Genomic DNA, 21235 nt, shown 5'->3' on the forward strand with positions numbered 1-21235 from the left:
TGTTTACACATAATGGGTACCCAAACAGCTTTCTGATCAACACAAGTCAGCATCCTTCAGTGAATTTCAGGAGGTTTCACTTACTGTGCCTAAAGAAATCTCACTACGGCGTGTTGTTCAACACTGGTGCCGTCTCACAGCGGATTGTCCAAGTTCATTTGATTTCAATGGCTTCAATAAGGCAGAGCTCTGTGCTGGGTGCATCCAAATTACCCATAAGCCATTGCGAACGTGTTGTACTGCGTCAGCTTCTATCCATTGCGGTAATTTTCAAATTGCCTTTACTTTTGAATTTACCCCATATAAAGTGTTTCTTGACTGAGGATACAAGGGAGGGCAATTTTCTGGTGTATGCTGTTCAGTTTTCTTATTTCTTATTTCACTGTATATGTGGTGGAACTTTCTATTATTTATGTTTAGATTCACCTTGCATTATAATATGTTAACTTTTCTTCTTTATATTTTGTGATTTGCTGTCTTTACATTGCCAGTCAGGGGAAATGAGATTAGGAAACTTGTGAGCAGTCAAGTCCAAACCTTTTCCAGGGGGTCTGTCCGGGGAAGTGAACCAGCCAGTCGCAGTATTCCTGAGCCGGTCGTTTATAACTGCTCTTTTCGGAATATGAGAATCAAAATAAAAACAACAACAACAAGAAATGAAAGAAAATCAATGTGAGATGAAGCGACTCAGTGACTGGGAAAGTGGCAGGGAAACCAGACCTGCTGCCCCAGGATTTGATGTGATCCTTCTTTCTCAGGCCGCTTCAGATGCAGAGCTCACTGAGGAGCCGCGACGCGCTCCCTTTCTATCTGTTCATCTGCACCTCCTGATTGGACGACAGACTTGTGGGTTTTTTTTTCCTTTTCTTTTAAAAACATTGTGCCTTTCGTCATTTGCTTGCCGTGCAGCACTAGCAGGTGTCTTTTTGGCAATTAATCATCCCTAGGTATCTGAACCTTATTTGAACTTGAACGCTGAACCGGTTTATACCACCCAAAGCCGACTGATGGAGGACTTTCCAGCTGCCCGTAGGCCATGCAGTTGTTTACCAGCCAGGCTTTCTAACTACGGCATTGTGATGCTGTGCTTTTACAGATTGTGAGCTTACACCCTGACAGTTTGCTTCTGCTGCTTGCTTTTCACTTTTTTAAGCTCCGAGTAGAGACGAGTCCAACTAGACAGCTTGGAGTGGACTCATAATCTCGACAGAAGCTTTTTTCCCCTTTTTGGTTTTTCTTTAATGTCTGACTTATTGGCAAGAATGCTGAGGTCAGAACTTGGGCTTAGCCTGGACCAGTGGACATGGAGGGGTCTTCTGGCATTATTGGGTACAAGGCAGTACTCCGCCCCAGATGGAGTGCCATTCCATCACAGTGCTGCCAGTCACCCGAACTTGTATGGCTTTTGGAATGAAGGAGGATGAAACCAGGAAACCCAGAGAAAACACACAAGGACACTGAGACACCACAAAAACAGAAAATGGAGACTGAGGTGGAAGCCTCCAGGCCACCACACAGCATGCAAGAGACAAATATTTAGCTTGCATTTGAACAGCGAGACCTCAGGAAGTCAACAAGCAGAATGGTAAAGTGAGGTCTCTGGCTGATTGGCACCTTTTTAGGTAAATAACTGGTGCACTCAAGGGCGCGGTAGCGTGATGAGAATTGTTCCCAGGCGCGATGCGGGAGAGGGCAGTTCTACACTAAGTGCACTGGTATAGGATCGTCCGTCACCCTAATTGGACCCGGGAGTTGCTAAGCGACACAGCTGTGCCACGTCCCCATTTTAAAAAGGGAAGAGTGAGTGTGAGGTAAAGAAAGAAAGGAAAACGAATGGAGGCTAAAGAGAGTCGGCGGCAGGAGGAGCCGGTGCGGGAGTAAGTGAGCTGAGGAGAGCAGGCTCGAAGGTGAGAAGACAGGCAGTTGGGAAGGAAAGCAACTCGAACGGCATGAAAGGTCAAAGCCCAGGGGCTGAAGGAATGACCTCTATGGCTGAGCAACTCAGGAAGCCACAGTGATGTGCGGAACTCGCCGTGGTGGTTGAGGAGACTTGGCAGGAGAGCCTCAGCATGAGCATCCTGGCCGTTGGGGACCCAAGTCTTGCTCTGGTAAGGGAACCTGTGCATAGCCATGAGACAGCAGGCCACCGGATCTAAGGAAGGTCAGCTGCGTTTGCTGTTAGGGCGACTCCTCTGCTGCAAGGCCCGCATAGGATAAGTAGGGGAGCCGCCAATGTTCAAAGGAGAAGACACCGGGTTTTTAAAAAAGACAGTTTCCTGCCAGCTGTTTTTAACCTTGTTTTAATGGATCGATTTATTATGATTTTAACCTCCACTTCACCTTTGTTTTTTGTATTGGATTATTTATTTTTGATGGAGCACTGAACTTTTTGAACACTTTGTTTTTATTAAAAGCACTGAACACTTTTTGTACCTTCCCCTTGCTTCATGTGATGTCCTCATTTGTACAGCTCATGACTATCGATGGTGCCGGGTTCAAGAGGGTCCCAAATGAGAAGTGGGAGCATGCAGCCGGACCTGCACCATCACAAAGCTGACGCATCAATAACGGCTTCAGAGGGGAGGCACTGCCATGAGGCTCAGAGGTAGTTTAGTAGCAAGCGGCCCACTGGTGGTCAGCCTGCTCTTTGATATGAACGCCAGGGTGGCCAAGTAGTTAAAGCCTTGGACTGCTAACCACTGGCAGTTGACCCACTCCCTTGTTTCAGAACAATGAATAGAACTGCATGAGACACTCACTATGAAGAAAGTGCTACATAAAATGAACAATTGACACCACCCTGCTCTAGTAAGTTAGCGGAAGTGACAATTCTGGTCATCAATCTTAGGGAGCAATTTTGTAACTCACCTTATAAATAGATGTGGGGCAAGTCCTAGAAAATGTGTAACAAGTTTAATTTGCAGGTAGTGTGGTGTAGTGGTCAAGGGTTTGGACTGTGGGATCAAATCCCGTTACTGACACTGTGTGACCCTGTGTAAGTGACTTGACCAGCCTGTGCTCCAATTTGAAAACCAAATGAAATACAGCATTCGTGATACAATTTGCCTGGGATAAAAGGTTCAGCCAAATACGTAAGGGCACATTTGTGCCAGGGGCCCACCTCATAGTTTCAAACTGAGAAGGTCCTGTGGTGAGAGAGACACAACAGCAAAGTTCAGGGTGTTAAAAGTATAATGTGCAGGTTTATCATAACTAAAAAGTATCCAATGTGCAGTGAATATTCAATTATTAAACGTTCAATAAATATTTCATAAAAGGAAAGGTCATAAAAATCAGTGAAAATTCCTCAGCAACATCTTTGTAAGCGTCCTTTCGTTTATCCGGCCCACCAATAAAACCCACCCACACTCACTCCATAAGCGCAAACCACATCCCCATAAGTGGCAGCCACCTTCCAAGCAATGAATTATCACCCTGCTCACCCCAATCTTGTGCTGCGTCTCCAGTGGCCAGTCGACTGCAGTTCATCACCCGGCTAATATCATCCGTCTCCGCTTCTCTGAGTCCGCAGCCCTGAACCTGGCCACGTCTCCAGCTCTATTACTGCCACCTCCAGTCGGTACCCACAGAGCGTAACCTAATCTGCTGTCTCCCCCACCTCCCCAATCCTGACGCAGGTTCGACAAAACAACTTCAAGCTGCCCGAGTTTGCTCCAACTGGCCTCTTCACCACGATCTCCAAAACTGCCCTCTACAATGGACATCCAAAGCTAATTCCCTTCATTCTCCTGCACTGTCCATTTACCCTTCGTGATGGAGGCGTTGCCCCGATTAACCTCCTCATTCATGCCTCAATGACAAGGAGTGTCCCCGTTTGTAACTGTTGTCTCTCTTTGCCCTATCTGTCCTCTACTGGTCATGCTACGCCAGCTGTCACAGCTTATTTAAACTGCCTTGGACATGTACGCTCTGCGAGGGGATTGCAAGTTCTCCTCATGGCCTGTTAGGTTGCGAAGTGACCAGCCATTGTACACTGGGATGATGTGTGCTATGTGATGGTCTGGAGCGCCGGTCCCTTCACTGTTTGTAAGAGTTTCAAACCCTAAGCTCCTAAACCGGTTGAACAGACAGTTGCTGTGAGGATTGTGAGAATTACTTTGAGCAAGGCATGAAATATGAAAAATCTAATGAACTCCTTGGAATGGCATATTTGGGATTAAAATTCTGGTCTGCAGACTGTGAGAAGGGGCAGAGTCACCTTGAGGAGCTGGTCATGGTGAGGACGTGCGTGTGAGAGAGAGACAGTGAGATGTGATCAGACGATTAAAAAGCAGCACTGACTTTCACTTCCAGCCATTGCATTGAGTTTGTCTTGGGAGTCTTGGTAAACATCCTGGCTTGGATTGACTCGTAGATTTCGGGAATACGAGTGCAAATGCTGTTGATTCAGACCCCAAATGTATGGTATTAGGAAGAGCCAGGCAGGTAGGCAGAAGACACAGCAGAGAAATGATCGTCGGAGATGTGTGGAGAAAGCCATGGAAGAACGGAGGGGCTACCAGTATCCTTGATGATAAAATGTCAACCGCATAGTGCTACAACCAAAGACGCACAAAATGAAAACTAATAATTATATATTACTCATAAAGTACAACCACCAAAGGACAGCATTAAATCTCTTATATATATTTCTCTTCTGGTTCGTCCTGCTTCCACTGCAAAACAGGTCCTGTCCCCACGCAGCCGACATGGCATTTCTCGACAAGCTACTGAAGTAAGCTTACAAAATAAAGCAAACTCTGTATTAGGCAAAAATTTAATTCTTCAGCTAGATTCCATGCTCAGAACCTTCAACCCCTTCGCTAAATCAAATACGTGCATGAAATCGATTTGCATCTATCCCATAGGCAACTCCTGTAAACAGATTTCCACGGTCAATATGAATTCCGATCCTATGGTTTACCCACTTTTATTCCCTTACGGAGACATTGGCTGGCACAATAGATTTACAACATGATCTCGATAAAAGAACAGCCAAACGAATAAGGCTTACTCAATGCCAGTTTTACGAGTACAGATTAGCAATGAGGAATACATTTAGTATTTTGCACTCCAGCGGCAAACTATTCCAACAGTACATCGTAGATGCGTATGTTAAAACAGAGGGCGCGCGTCTCAACTATCTCAGATTACATCAACAAGATCTGCACGTGGAACAATAAAAAGGACTATCAGACGCGCTACAAGAAAACGCGGAAAATAACAACGTACGTGTAGGCAAAATGATCATATTACCGTCCACATTTCCAGGAAGTCTAAGATACATGCATCAAAACTATCAGTATGCCATGGCCATAGTACATAAATTTGAACAGCCTCATTTATTTATCACTTTCACAATTTAATCCTGCTTAGCCGGAAATTCTACATGCACTGTTGGATACCTAAAGACCAGAGCCCAGACCTGATATTGTAGTACAAGTCTTTTGGATTAAGCAGCAGGAATTACTTAGAGACATTTTACAACAACATCTTTTTGGGGTTGTTATTGATTATATTTACGTAGTCGAATTTCAGAAGCGTGACCTTCCTCATACCCACATGCTGTTTATCCATCCATCCATTATCCAACCCGCTGAATCCGAACACAGGGTCACGGGGGTCTGCTGGAGCCAATCCCAGCCAACACAGGGCACAAGGCAGGGACCAATCCTGGGCAGGGTGCCAACCCACCACAGGACACACACAAACACACCAAGCACACACTAGGGCCAATTTAGAATCGCCAATCCACCCAACCAGCATGTCTTCGGATTGTGGGAGGAAACCGGAGCGCCCGGAGGAAACCCACGCAGACACGGGAGAACATGCAAACTCCACGCAGGGAGGACCCAGGAAGCGAACCCGGGTCTCCTAACTGCGAGGCAGCAGCGCTACCACTGCGCCACCGTGCCGCCATGCTGTTTATTCTTCACAATAATTGTAACAACCAGTCTTCAGCCACGGTCAGTTGTACGTGGCTTTTTCTAGGGTTAGATCTTTCGACTCATTATCTGTCGTCTCCACCAAAACACCTATTCACAACTGCGTCTTTCAAGAAGTATTTATTTCTTCTTGATTTCTGAATTCCTTTCTCACCGTTTTCTGTTCCTATTCTTACACCGTCGTATGCTATATTTAGTATATTATATTACTCATAAAGTACAACCACCAAAGGACAGCATTAAATATATTTCAACACACATCAAATAGTCAACACTGAAAGTAGAAACCCAAATGAATATCCATACATAGCTGTCAAAGCTCAACACATTCACAACCTCAGTCCAAGGTCCTAGAATCTAATTCTTCAGGCTTATGTGGTTGTGATATAGCGAGTCCGTGGCTCAGAAAGAACGGTCAGTTTTAAAATAAATAATCGCCACACTTGCAGCTTAAAGAGGGGGTGTGGTAGTGTGGCCAGAGCGGGATGTGGTGCGGGAGTTTCCTCACTTAAGTGCCCAGGTGAGGAATCGTCTGTATCCATAACTGATGGTGGGAGCTGCTAATTACCGCACCTGTGCCACGTCCCCATTATATATAGTAGGAGCGCGAGTTTGGGGGGAGGAAAAAAGATCGGAGGTTAAGAGTGGGAAAAGAAGGCAGGAGGTGAAGAAGCCAGTGCTGGAGCGAGCGAGAGTGTGAGCGCGAGCAGGTTTGCTGGAAGTTGCATGCAGCTAGTAGGAGAGCCCCTAAGAAGGAGTGTTAGGCCAACACTTGGGAGGGCTTAATGAAGTGGTCACTCCAGCTGAGCAGTTCCGAGGAGCTGGAGTGACTGGCAGACTGGACGACTCGCTGTGGAAGAAAGCGGCAGTCAGGGAGGCTTGGGAGTGTTGAGCCCCAGCATGAGTGTCCTGGCCACTGGGGAGCCCTACATAACCGGGGAACAGAAGGCTACTGGACCAGATAGAACTCCCCTGTTGCAGGGTCCATACAGGAGAAGCAGGGGAGCCGCCAGGCAGAAAGAAGAAAGCACCGGGTTTTGTTTTAAAAAGACTGCTTCCGCCATTATTGTTGTTTTAACCTGATTTTAAAGGAATTATTTCTTTGAATTTTAAGCTCCACATTTCACCCTGGTTTCATGGATTATTTATTTATTGAAACTTTTGAAACACTGCACTTTATTTGGACACTGTTTTGGTTTTGACTGTTTTTAATGAAAGCGCTGTTTGCACTTTGCACCTTTCCCTTTGCTTCGTTTGGCGTCCTCATTGTCCAACTCATCCAGCTACATTACCGATGGTGTCGGGTTCAACAAGCTCCCAAAAGAAAGATGGGAGTATGGAGCAAGAACCCGCATCATCACATGTGGTCTCAGATATTCCCTTTTCAGCTTTTGTTCAATATGCAAAGTGCTAAATCGTATTGTGCTTAAATAATCACGGTGATTCATGATGATGATGATGATGACCACTTGAGTGCAGCTTGACGTACAGATTCATGCAGCCCTCAAACTGCATCATGGATCCTTCACGTGCCAAGGTGGAATCGAGAAGTTCAGGCTGCTCCACATGTGCACACCCGCTGAAAGCTCTGCCAAGAACATTGCAGTGTCTAAGTGTGCACAATTGTGGTCGCCGGGGGGGACTGCAGCTCCCTGAACACCCGACACAAACAGGCTTGGACCCAGGTTCTTCAAGCACATAGGATTTATTCGTGGGAAACTCTTTATAAGCAAGCGTTTCGCACACCACAACCACAATTCATACTTTGTCTTCATCTTTCTCCTCCACAAGTTTTGCCCATCTTCCAATGTCCTGAAGGTGTGGGTAATATTGGAGTCTGTCCAAGTAGGACTTGCCATTCCCTTTAGCACCCCCTGGTGGCACCCACGGAACCCAACAGGAACGAGTTGACGATCTCCAATTCCCAAGACGCCCTGCGGGAACTGGTGGCAATGCTGTAGTCCTGGGGGGCTGCCATCTGGTGCCCTGGGGGGAAAGGGGCAAAGCCCTGTCCTGGCTGGGTAAGGTTCCTGGGTGGTATCCTTTACAACACTCCAGAAAAGAAATACATTTCCTGATATGAAAGTGCATTAAGCAAATCACAGAAATTGGGGAAAAATTATAATCGCTAAACTGGATTTGCTAACTAACATTTTAACAACATGTTAAATTACTGAGGCGAGTTTACTATTTATTTACATTTTGCAAAACAGTGCCATCTGTCAGAATGTGGAGCAGTGCCCCATTTGCCCCTAATATAGACAACCACAGATCCTTTGGACTCTCTGAAAGCTTGATAATCAAAATTGTGGGGAAGACCCGGAAAGTACATTTTCCAAACTTTGTTCTTAACTTGCACAGAGCCTGAGCCATCGGGAAGTCCGTGGAATGCAGGCACCTGCCAGGGCCTGGCAGCAGACTGTCTGGCTGGGCATGAAGCACACGCCCTTTGACGAGTCTCAGGAGGTGTCAAGACAACAGGCAGAGTCAGAGGCTTTCAGAGAAAAAGTATAAATAAGGGTCCGAGAGAACCATTAGAGCCCCCCATTATGTCAGTGAAACTTTGGGTGCATTGGTGGACTGCAGAATGTGGCACCGATTGCTGCTGCTTTCTGCACCTTCTGCACTGCAAGTTTAATGGATTAGACTTGCAGTGCTGGTCTGCAGCAGGGTGGTGAGCGGGTTCATTATGCAAAATTACTGTAATCTTCACAATAAAACGGGCATTTTAATGTGGCACATATGGCGTCTAAGAGTGGATGTGTCATATAAAGAGCTTGTTCTTCATGGTGCTGTGCCTTTGTGTCACACACTGCATATTCCTCTATGACGTGACTGGCCTGTTTATGATCTTCACAAGTGATAGCATTTTGTATGTAGCAACTAATGGCAAATTTCACAACACAAAAAGTACTGCAAGGTTTCAGTGTTTAGCCAACTCTACAGTAGAGCACTAACGGACAGGACCCCCCACTCTGAGGTGCCATGGGCACTGGCAGCCAGCCAGCCAGCCATCCAGCCTTGTGAAGAGTGCTGTGGTGTGAAAGGAGCTATAAAACTGATGGATTAATGTGTGTCCAGTCTGCCATGCTGTCAATTGTTAGAGGAAGCCACTGGTCTTGGTGCTCTGTGGAGCCAGTCTATCTGATGTGACCGCATGGAGAGTCAGCCACGCTGGTCACGTTTCTGAACGCTGGGCTCAAGTTACACAATCACACTGCCTGGAAAGCAAATGTTTTACCAGTTATCAAGCCATCTTTTAAGGAAAAATATGCCAACTAACAGATGTGGTTTTCATATCTTGGCCTTTATCTTTCAGTGGGGTCCAAGCTTGATGAAATGATGTGTGGGGGGAATGCAAGCGAGGATTAAAGAAGAAAAAGACAGGAAAAGAGGAGAAAAGGTTGAGTTTAGTAAAACAATGTGCATGTATGTGGATTCGTAGCACTCTGCGGCGGGCGAACCTCACTTAAATCAGCTTGGTGATCTGACCTGTAGGCCACCATAAGTCTGCCATGACTGAACCTGTCAGGAAATGGCCCTGGATGAAAAAAGACAATTAAAAAAAAAACTATTTGATGTAATTAAATTCAGAATTGGTTAAATTGATTCAAATGTCCATATTCCTAGCTTTACTTACTCCAGTACATGACTGAAGATGTGGCAGTTAGAGCAACAAGGTAGGAACCATCACTGGATGGAAAACCAGTCCACCACAGGGAACTTCATCTGCACACCACACACCTAATTACTAATCAAACTAACACACGCACATATTTGGTAGGCGGAAGGCCAATTGGTGTAACTCAAGGAAAACATGCGTGCAATCTCCACATCGACAGCCACCGACTGGGGTCCTGGAATTGGGAGGCAGTAGTGTTACTCGCTGTGTCACCTCAAATGCGCATTTCAAAAGTAAGCTAACAGATGCAAACAAATTCAGAATAGTTGAAAGTATTCATCTGCACATCTTTTATCCCCCACTGATTCTAGTGCAGATCAATGGCACATGTCTGGAAATGTCCCTGGATGGGACGCCTGTGCACCATAAATCATACTTAACCTTAGGAGTTGAGAATGATTGAACAACCTGACATTAGACATCAGGGACGGATGACATAAACGTGGACTGATCGTGCAAATGATAAAAGTTCCTGGTTATTTCCATACTGAAATTACAAGCCAGTGTCTCACAGTTACTTTCTCTCCAGCTCCTCCAGTCTCTGGTACACTAAAGGCTCTCTACCTCTTTCAGAGTTCCTTAGACTCGACTGCCTCTGCAGCAATGAGGCAGACTTCTATAATGAATGAGGAGTCTTGAACCCCTTTCTTGTGTTGTGGACAGGCCCTCAATCACGGCACGAGTAGACCCTCATAACATGAACCCCAATAATGAAACTCATTCCACCCTGACAGTCTGTACTTATTGACCTGTTGGGTAGACGATCTCCCAGTTTTGCAGAGTGATCCTTCCACAGGAGCCTTTTATCCAAACCCTCCCTAAACCTCCATCCATCAGCCACCTAACCGATGCAAATGTCTCATCCATAGCTCACAGAGCAGAGCCACAATTCATCCTCAGGCACTTTGAAGTGTAACAAGATCCGCTGTGTCACCTGCAAATACGTCACCAACCACACCCTTGCATTGGTCCCTCTGGTCAAACCAACATTAGACAATGGGCCTCTTGCCAGTCTAAAAATCGAATTGCATTTCTTGTAGGAAGCATCCAGCCATCTACATAGGTGAAACAGGGAGACGGCTAGTTGACCATGTCAGGGGGTACATCGAGCTGATAATACTAAAGGCCTCACATCTCTTGATCATAGCCACGCTATCTCCGCATTTATGTTCTCTCACAGGGCTTTATCAGAAGAAGCTAAGCTCATCCTCTGCCAGGGGTCACACATTTCTACAGGACTTACTGACCAAATCATATTTAAATCTCTCCCCTTGTCTTCTCTAATGGCAGCTTTTCCTCACCTACTCTCACCTTTTCTCTGTTCATCTGCCTTGGCTTTGTTTCCCCTTTCCCTTCCTATATTTGTCACCTACTCCTCTCATACTTGATGAAGGCTCTACAGCCAAAATGTTGTGTGTTTAATCTTCTTTCCTTTTCAGCATGGAAGTAACCTTTAATCTTATTTTCTTTTGCAGATGCCCTTGACGCAGCCCCACAATAAACACACAAATACCTCGCTGATGGCCAGCACTTGAACTGGGATTCTAAGTCTGGGAGGGGGCAGTGCCATTCACTGTGCCACCACACTCAGCAGTACAAATGACAGGTATCTATAGAACTGCGGCCTCCAAAGGATTTACAACAACAACATTTATTTATATAGCACATTTTCATACAAACAGTAGCTCAAAGTGCTTAAAGTTGACTTTAGTGTCTCCTCTGACCAAACATTGCAGGCTGTCAGCCAGCTCGCCTCACTCATTCTTGGTAGACATCACATTTCATGTAGGACGTCAGAGAGGCTGCAACTGCTTTGTCAGTGTCACCTTACCGCTCGTGATGAGGCATGCTGCTAATTATAAAAATGCATCAACAACAAAGAAAATCTCCTGACTTCACCAGAAAACAAATGTCCTTTCCTGGGATCCACGTAACTTGGCACTATTCTCACACTCACAGCTGACCACGGGACCTCAACAAGGTTAGAAGGCCAAATGACTGCAAAGCCTAACTGAAGGGCATCAAATCACAAAATAAGGTGTGGGGGTGGGGGGGCATCAGGAAGCTAAAGAATCAAAGAGAACAAGGTGTGCCTCTGCAGAAGAGCCCACACACCCGATTCAGAGCTCACTGGGTGCCCAGCGTGAACCGCAGGACACCAGTCCATTGCAGGGAGCACTCATTTTTATCAGCACATTTGGTGCTGCGAGGGGAAACTTCAGCGACTAGGAAGTCAAGTCAAATTGGGGCGCATGCACGTACAGTGCGTTGCCACACGCACTACATGACGAAACAACTCAGATCCCGGTTTGCAAACCCCCAGGCAGACACACGGTCCAGTCCCACTCTCCGGAAATGACCCTCTATCTGCCACAGCCAGGTGTTACGTGGGCGACCCCTTGGCCTGGTCCAGCTATTTGGGTCCCCAACAATAAGGATCTTACGAGCCGGATCACCTTCGGGGAAACTTGCCACATGGCCATAGTGTCATAATTGACGCTCCTTCACAATGCAGGTAATGCGCTCAGACACTCAGACTCCTCACTCAGTCTCTCAAGCGCCCCGATCACAGCCTCCATTGACTCTGCGAAGATCACAGCTTCATCAGCAAAGTCAAGATCTGTGAATCTTTCTTCACCAACAGATGCCCCACGACCTTGCCCAACACCTAGTCCATAAAAGCATTGCACAGAGTAGGAGCAAGAACACACCCCTGACAAATCCCAGAATCAAATGGGAAAAATGCTCACAGTACCAGTGTACAGGCTGGCCATGATATCCAGCAATCTTGAGGGGATCCCAAGAACCCTCAGGATGTCCCACAGGACAACTCGATCAACTGAGTTGAACGTTTTACAAAAATCGACAAAGGCTGCAAAGAAACTCTGCCAATATTCGCGTTTGCGCTCCATGAGAACCCTCAGTGCCAGGATGCGGTCGATGGTTGACTTCTTAGGCGCAAAACCAGACTGTTCCAGTAGCTGGTAGGTGATCAAGTGATCACTGATGTTATTGAGGATGACCCTAGCAAAGACCTTAACTGGCACCAACAGCAGTGTTATCCCCCTGTAGTTGCTGCAAACCAGGCGATCACCCTTCCCTTTCCAGATAGGGACGACAAGTCCCATTTTCCAGTCAGTTGGGATGATGCCAGTCTCCTAAATGGAAGCAAAGATTGCTTGCAATGCCAGGAGGACAGCCTTACCACCAGTCTGGAGAAGTTCACCCTGGATACTACAGATCTCTGCAGCCTTTCCACCCTCAGCTGGTTCACCACCTGTAAAATCTCAGTGAGATTGGGTGGTTTACAGCTAATTGGAGGATCAGCCTGTGACGATGCGGGTTTGTTGAATGCTCTCATCTTCTGTCTGGGAGCCCTTGAACCCGTCACCGTCAGTAATGTCACCGATGAGCTTAGCAGTGAGGCAACAACAAAGCAAGGGGATGGTGCAAAAGTGTCAAGTGCTTTTATTAAAACAGTCAGTCATCAAAACAAAACCAAAAGTGTCCAATTAAAGTGCAGTGCTTCAAAAGTCATTAAATAAATAATCCATTGAAACAGACGTGGAGGTTAAAACCAATAAATAGAAAAAGTCTTAAAAATAATGAGGTTAAAATCCATCCATCCATTTTCTAACCCGCTTAATCCGAATACAGGGTCACGGGGGTCTACTGGAGCCAATCCCAGCCAACACAGGGCACAAGGCAGGAACCAATCCTGAGCAGGGTGCCAACCCACCGCAGGACACACACAAACACCAAGCACACACTAGGGCCAACTTAGAATCGCCAATCCACCTAACCTACATGTCTTTGGATTGTGGGAGGAAACCGGAGCGCCCGGAGGAAACCCACGCAGACACGAAGAGAAAATGCAAACTCCACGCAGGGAGGACCCGGGAAGCGAACCCGGGTCTCCTAACTGCGAGGCAGCAGCGCTACCACTGCGCCACCGTGCCGCCCTGAGGTTAAAATACTGCAGGAAAACAGTCTACAGTCTCCTTTAAAAATCAAAACACAACACAAAGCACGGGTCTTCTTTTTACTTATGGCTCCCCTGCTTCTACCGTGTGGACCAGGGCGCCCACACTGGGGAATACACTCCCCAAGTCCCAACTCTCACTGCCTTCCACGGAGAGTCATCTGCCTTACAGCCAATCCCGTTCTATGATCACTCAGCGGGAATGACCACTACTACTATTCCCTGTGTATCGGCCCAAACACCCAGGCTCTCTGTCCAACTGCAATGCGAGCCTACACTCGCTCACTCTCCTGCACCGACTTTCTTTCTTTCTCTCTCTCTATATATCCCCTGCTTCCTGCTTTCTTCCTGCAACCTCTGTTCTTTTCTCTCCTTTCTTCTTTCTCCCCCCTCTCTAACCGACTCGCGCTTCTATTTATCAAGAGGGCATGGCAGCTGTGGCAAATCAGCGGCCACAGGAACAATCAGGGATGTGGACAGTTTCTAACCTGTGCACTTCGCCCACACCGCGAATCGCCCCGAGAACCGCTTCAGCCACACTACCAAGCCCCCTTGCTAAGCCACGAGAGTGGTGATTATTTATTTAAAAGTGGCCCTTTTGTTGTGTCCTGTGGACCCGCTACACAACACAGCCTCAAGGACCATGGACCCAGAGATATCCAACGTCCTAGCCGGAGGATCAGTTTTGAACAACTGCTCAAAGTAGCCAGCCCAGCAGGTCACAACTGCAGTGTCACCAGTAAAAACTGCTCCATCAGCCGTCCTGACTGTGACTCTCTGAAGAACAGATTCGGATGTGTGTAATGCTTCGATTTGTCTGTAAGCAGGACGTGGGTCGCTAGACCACAGATGGTGTGTCACTTGCTCACAGATTCCTCTAACAAACGCCTCCTTATCTGCCCTCAGAGCCCTCGCAGCCATTCTTGATCTTATACAGTATCTACACGCAATGTCAGTTTTTCAACTATCAAATAATTTAGGATTTTTTTTTCCATGGGAAATGTTCTTGGAAGCTGTGAGGATAGTTACAAGCTTCATTCTAAATGAAAGGTAAGCTATGCAGCCATCTAGACTTTCTAGTGGAGTAAGGTGCTGAGCTTCCAACATTTGGTTGTGCAATTGGCTCAGATGAAAAAAGGACTTTGACTAGATAAAGCCTGAAGAACAAAATATGCAGGGTGTCCCGTGAGTGTTCAGTAAACTCCTATGTTTGGAAATTAACAGTAAGGAATGAAGCCAGAAAAAAATATTTACTTGAAGTTGTGGGAATCTGCAAAAATGACTTAAGACATGGAATTAAAGCAGAAACCTTAACAACCTTTGACAAACATCTGGATGAGATATTGGGACAGTTCAGCGATTAGCTAAACAAACTTGATGGACTGAATGGTTGCATTCTGTTTGATATAATCTCATGGTCTAGGTTTGGGATGAGTTCAGCTCTCACCTCTTGTATGGCATCTCTCAAAATTCCATGGGATTCCATATGTTGGAGATCCAGTTCTAAATATTTGAGAAGTGGAGCTAGTTATAAGGTGGTTGAAAGGTGGCTGGTGCCTGTCCTGGTGACAACCCTCTGACCCTCCTGATGGACATAAAAAGTGGATACAATGTCAGTGTCAAGGAGATATTCATGATGAGTGTCTCCTGGCCCCTGGGTCTGCTGCTCTCTCCGCCCTGCCAGCCATTCACCTCATTGCAGCACATACGGGAAGCACAAAGCTGCATACAAAGAAGTTCAGTAACTCACTTCTGAACGACCCAGCGGTTATTGCTAAATTAATGTTGTTATGCCATTTCCTTTTACAATGATAAGAACTATGATAAAGATTGATGCTAAAGGTGAAAGTCAGTGATTGGGAGGATCAAGGCACAACTGTGAAAGAGAAAAAAAGTTGGAGGTTAAGCTTTCTACTGAGTTTAGTTACTGCAAGTGTTGTAAGAAGCAAAGGTTGAAGGGCTGAAGGTTTGGTAAAATTGTTAACATGTGCAGGCTTGGCACATCCCTTAATATGTACTGCTCAGAACTAAGATTTAAAAAGGATAGAAAGGAAAGCAGTGGCTCATTCACATAGTTAGGCCAAAGAAAAATAAGAAATCTTTTACAGTGTGGGGACAGCAGTCTGGAACAAACTACTTTTTCACCTTCCATAGCTTTTTTTCGTTTGCATTTATATTTTGGCAGCCCTCTGTCTTTATATTTAAAAAAAAAAAAGTACCCAACATGCATAAACTGGTTAATATTGATGGTCAGAATTGAAATTAAACTGATTAGCAATGCAAAGCTGAAAATAAGTTGATTTACAAAACAATATCAGATAACCAGAAAAGTTAACCAAGATACAAGCAAATTATATAAAACAGAAATCAAAATTTAACGACAGAAATAACACTGTGAAGAAAGTTCACATAAAAAAGGCACAATTCAACATCATATTGTAGAACACAAAAGTAATATTAAGACCAATTTCTGCATCTAGAGATTTTATTGGGGAAAAACCAATAAGCCTTGGACTTTGTTTTCAAACTGCAGTCCAGATGAGGTAAATTTCGGCAGTCTGCTCTGGTGCAAATCTTTAAATTAAATTCTCTTCATCCTATTGGTTTAAATCAGGGTGGGCAGTGTCAGTCCTGGAGGGCCACAGTGGCAGCAAGTTTTTGTTCCAACCCAATTGAAACCAATCCTTGTCAGTCTCAGACCTTATTTAATTTTGTGGCTTGTTATTTTGTAATGTTAGGCTCCTATATCATAGATTTTTTTTCCTTTCCATAGATATCATCTAAATAATTTGAAGCCTAAAATAGTTAATTACATCTTGCCTGAAGAAGAGGCCTAAGTTGCCTCGAAAGCTTGCATATTGTAATCTTTTTAGTTAGCTAATAAAACTTGTCATTTTGCTTGACTTTTCTCTACAAGCCTAAAAGAGAGAATTTCAGTCTATCATATTTTTCTCTTAAGTGTTTTATTAAACCAATAGGGCATTATGAATCCACATAAATGTAAATGGAAACAAGTTACGCATAGAACTGCTTCATCTAATTGTTAATAAGGAGCCATCAATAGCAATAAGTAATTAAGGGTGGGGAACCTTGACAAATGAGACCACTAAAATGAAGCATCAAGATGTCACTTGAGAAAGAAGTGCTTCATCAGCAATAATTGACTTCTCATTAAAAAACTTGGTTAGAACAAAAACATGCAGCCACTGTGACACCTCCAGGAACGATGTTGCCTACCCCTGGTTTAAATGAATCACCTGATTTATTGAGATTCCTATAACAGTTAATCAAATCTAATATAAATCATGAATGTATTACTTTAATTAATGGGGCACAGCTATAAGGAATTAAGATTTATCAAAGATTCTAAGTATTTTCTAAATACACTGGGTGATCGCATGCAGCACAAAGAAAAAGGAAAAAATTGAGAAAAACAAAAAAACAAACAGCCACTATGTCTTATGAGTGTAAAGTATGGCAGCAAATGGTACAAAATGTTAAAGTAATTACTGTATCTTTGAATCTTCAACCAAATAACAAAGCATATGGAAAAGTAAATATTTTGAAAGGACTTTTACTAACACTGTCACTGCCATTTCCAGGAATAACTTGATCAATATTTCTAGCTACAGATAAATATATACATCTATAAAGAAATAACTCAATATTTAGCATAATGCAACTGTAAGCACAAAAATATACATTGGTAGACCAAAGGGCTGCATTTTCTTGGAAACTGCAACATATTAAAGGTCTAGAGTAATTAACATTATATAAAAATGAATTTCCTTCACAAAAAGCACTAATAAATGCTCCACCTTAAGGTAATCTCATGTTTCTCTTAAATGTACTTGTGTTCTTCATGTTAATGTAAGATTCCCTTCACTGAGTCTGTGCCTACCGGAAGCAAATCCACACTAATAGCTTCCATATCCGCTGCCTCCAGAGGATCCTGGGCATCACTTAGGAGGACAGGATTCCATGTAACTTGGGTCTGCCTTTCCCAGACTGGCTTGCTCTCCCACCAGTGTACACATAGGAGGGGGAGTGATGGAGATGGACAAATGGATGGACAGCGTCATTGTCTGATCAACGGACAGCCATGATGAATGTAAGATTGTCAAATTAATTTTTGGACCAATCACTGTCCTACAAGGAAAAAGTCATCGGATAATTATGTAAATATTATTAATATGTCTGTCAAAAAACAAGCACCATGGATGCTGCCAAACCTTATATACACAAAAGGAAACTTTTTTTTTTTTTTTTTTTTAATTATACAGATGCATCTTTAAAATCCATATATATCATGTATATAAAGTCAAATAATACAGAAACGGGCATCTGGTTAAAATAATAATGCGACTCCCAGTTGCTCGTACAGCAAAATAATGTACAATGATTAATGATCTAGAAAATGACTAAGATAAAATATATAAATAGAAAAGTAACACTAAGAAAAGACAGAAGTTAAGGGTTAACTTATCGATATAAGGGAGATTTTTTCACATTTATTTTAACACAAGCTGGTGTATGCTGAATGTGATGCAGACACACAATTTATGTACCTATATTACATAGTATTTTAAGTTTTACCTACTTGTATTATATATCTTTGCCTTGAAACATCCAATGGGTAATGTCATAAATAATATACTGAACTTACTTGAAAAACGTGATTGTCATGAAGATATTCCAAACCCATTTTTACCTTTAAAAAAAAGAGCCACTGCTGGGATGACAGCATTTAATTATATTGCCATTTTTAAAAAGGAAGTCGTTCACAAAAACAAGTGGGTCAGAGAAATAAAATCTTTATTATTTTCTTAGTTGTAAATATTTTAGAAAATAATATTTTAAAAAACTATGTTGCTTTAAGGCAGTTTTGTTAAATAAAATCCACAAGTACTTAGCTTGAAAAAGTTCAAGGCTAACGGAATATTTTTAGTAATTATCAGCAAACTGTACACACTTCGTTCTTCTTTGTGTTAAATTACACATTTTGAAGAGAGAGGAAAATGTAATACCATACAGAAATAAAATAAATAGTTTTAATTATTAAAAGTATAAGAGCAGGAGTACAAAACCAAAAATATTCTCATCCACACAGTGTTTTCATAACCAGAATTATTTGGTATCTGTTTACTAGAAGCTATATTGTAACATGACTTTTGATGTGCTTGTTTGGTTTGAGCTACTTATTTGAAGAGGCTGCCTGAATGTCACCCCCTTCATCATGCAGGCCCCATCCTTTTTACTGCAAAAGTACAGGAAGACGTCCACAACAAGCACAAGGCCAGTGACAGGCTGACCTAAAGGTATGGTTACAGGGATCAGCTGTGGTATTGATAGGTCCTGTATTTGGCCCATCGTATTCTGCCCTTGAAGCCAATCATTGCCTTAAAAAAAAAAGTAAACATTAGCAACAAATGTTCATACACCAATTCTTAAAAAGAAAACTAAAACAGTGAAGACTCATACAACAGCACTGTAATATAAAGCACATATTTTAATGCTGGCAATTCTATCAATCAGTTCATTCTTTAACATCACGTATGTCCATTTACTGTTGTTAGATAACCTAGCACCAAGTAGCTGACACAAGAGAAAACCAGAAATCCCAAATGAAGTCCTAACAGATACAGGAGAACAGAAAAAATCTTCAGAGAGGCCATTTTATTTGTGAAAAAAAAAAAAAACAGTTTCCACTCCTCTTGGAAGACATTTCACAAGATTGTGGAGTGTTTCTTTGGGAATTTGTGCCATTCACTCTGTAGAGCATTTATGAGGTCAGACACTGATGTTGGATGAGAAGGACTGGCTCACAATTTCCATTCCAGTTCATCTCAAAGGTGTTCAATGGAGTGGAGGTCTGGGCTCTGGGCAGGTCAAGTTCTTCCACACCAAACTCATCCAACCATGTCTTTATGGACCTTGCTTTGTGCACTGGGTCACAGTCACGTTGGAATATAAAAGGGCTATCTCCAAACTGTTTCCACAAAGCTGAAAGCCTAGCGTTGTGCAAAATGTCTTATTATGCTGAAGCATTAAGATTGTCCTTCACTGGAATTAAAGGGGCTAGCCCAAACCCTGAAAAACAGCCACACACAATTATTCCTTCTCCATCAAACTTCACAGTTGGCACAATACAGTCAGGCAGGTAGCATTCTCCTGGCATCATCCAAAAACCAGATTTGGCCATCTGACTGCCAAACAGAAGCGTGATTTGTCACTCCAGGGAACACATTTCTACTGCTCCACAGTCCAGTGGCAGTGTGCTTTACACCACTCCAACTGCCGCTTGACATTGGACTTGGTGATGTGAGGCTAGCATGCAGTTGCTCGGTCACTGAAATTCATTCCATGAACCTCCCACTGCACACAGCTTTGTGTGCTTACATTAATGCCAGTGGAAGTTTGGAACTCTTCAGCTATGGAATCAGCAGAGTGCAGGCGACTTTTATGCACCATGGACCAGCAGTCGTTCTGTGAATTTACATGGTCTTACGCTGCGTGCCTGGGTTGCTGTTGTTACTAAACGTTTCTACCTTCCAATAATACCATATACAGTTGACCACGGAATATCCAGCATGGATGAAATTTCATTAACTGTCTTATTGCAAAGGTGGCATCCTCTCATTGTACTATGCTTGAAGTTACTGAGCTCTTCAGAATGACCTATTTTGTTTCACAAATGTTTGTACATGGGGACTGCATGGCTAGGTGCTTGATTTTATATACCTGTGGCAATGGATCTGATTGAAACACCCGAGTTCAATAATTAAGAGGTGTGCCCCAATACTTCTGTCCATATAGTGTATTTTTTTATATTTTGTATTTTAAACCGGAGTATAATTATAAGAAGTGCATCCCACTTGCTGCATTATCATTTATTACTCACCATAATTAGATGTCATGATTTACATATAATACTCATAAGATTACCTGTACATCAAATAGCAATGGTAATATTTTTAATAAACATGTAAAGCATCTGCACCAATAATTCATTTTAAGGAAAATTCGTCCATCCATTTTTAATAGCTACTACTCTGAGTCAAGACGGAGAGATTGAGTGTATTTTCAAAACAACAGGTACAGCTTTAGGATAACAAGCAATTCTAAACTGTGATGCTATGAGTGAGCATGGCTGCGTCCATGACAGTATTCCGTGAAGGTTTAAAGCCTCATTTAGAATTAACTTCTGCATTGGACTCCACATGACGCTAAACATGAAAATGAATTGATAGATTTTGATCCTGAAGTTTTCCAGGCATTCACTGGCTTACAATCCATGGTCAGGCCAAAAGTTCAAAGTGGCAATGGGAAAACAAACATTGTGCAACTCAGTTGACAGTGGGAAAGTTTCAGAATTTGTCCAACAGTTATACGATGCTCAGGTCATCAACAAAGCAAATTTATTTCAACAACTTAAGGATGGAGCTTCTTTAGTGATACTCTTAATTTAAGTAAACATAAATTTATATATAAGAGCAGGATAAACAGACACCAACCCACTGCTTTAATAATAGAGACAACAGCTTATATTTTAATGAAAAATTAAGACACACATACTTTGGTTTATTGCTGACAAAATATATTAGTGAGACTCAACAAATGCATCTT

At 43.4% G+C, this 21235-nt stretch overlaps 1 protein-coding gene across 3 annotated transcripts in view; it reads right to left on the reverse strand.

Annotated features, from left to right (window-relative positions):
• Positions 1–17460: 17460 nt before the first annotated feature.
• nhlrc2 (NHL repeat containing 2) overlaps positions 17461–21235 on the reverse strand; it is a 100909-nt gene continuing 97134 nt past the window's right edge. Inside the window, exon 12 of one of the 3 annotated variants that reach the window (XM_039775972.1) lies at positions 17461–19008. In XM_039775972.1, the coding sequence (XP_039631906.1) occupies positions 18755–19008 (254 nt within the window). In that variant the 3' untranslated portion in view covers positions 17461–18754. The remainder of the gene's footprint in view (positions 19009–21235) is intronic. The other 2 variants (XM_039775991.1, XM_039775981.1) reach the window with 2 other exon arrangements.

The sequence above is a fragment of the Polypterus senegalus genome, chromosome 1 (assembly GCF_016835505.1).
Source record: "Polypterus senegalus isolate Bchr_013 chromosome 1, ASM1683550v1, whole genome shotgun sequence".
NCBI classification, from domain to species: domain Eukaryota; kingdom Metazoa; phylum Chordata; class Cladistia; order Polypteriformes; family Polypteridae; genus Polypterus; species Polypterus senegalus.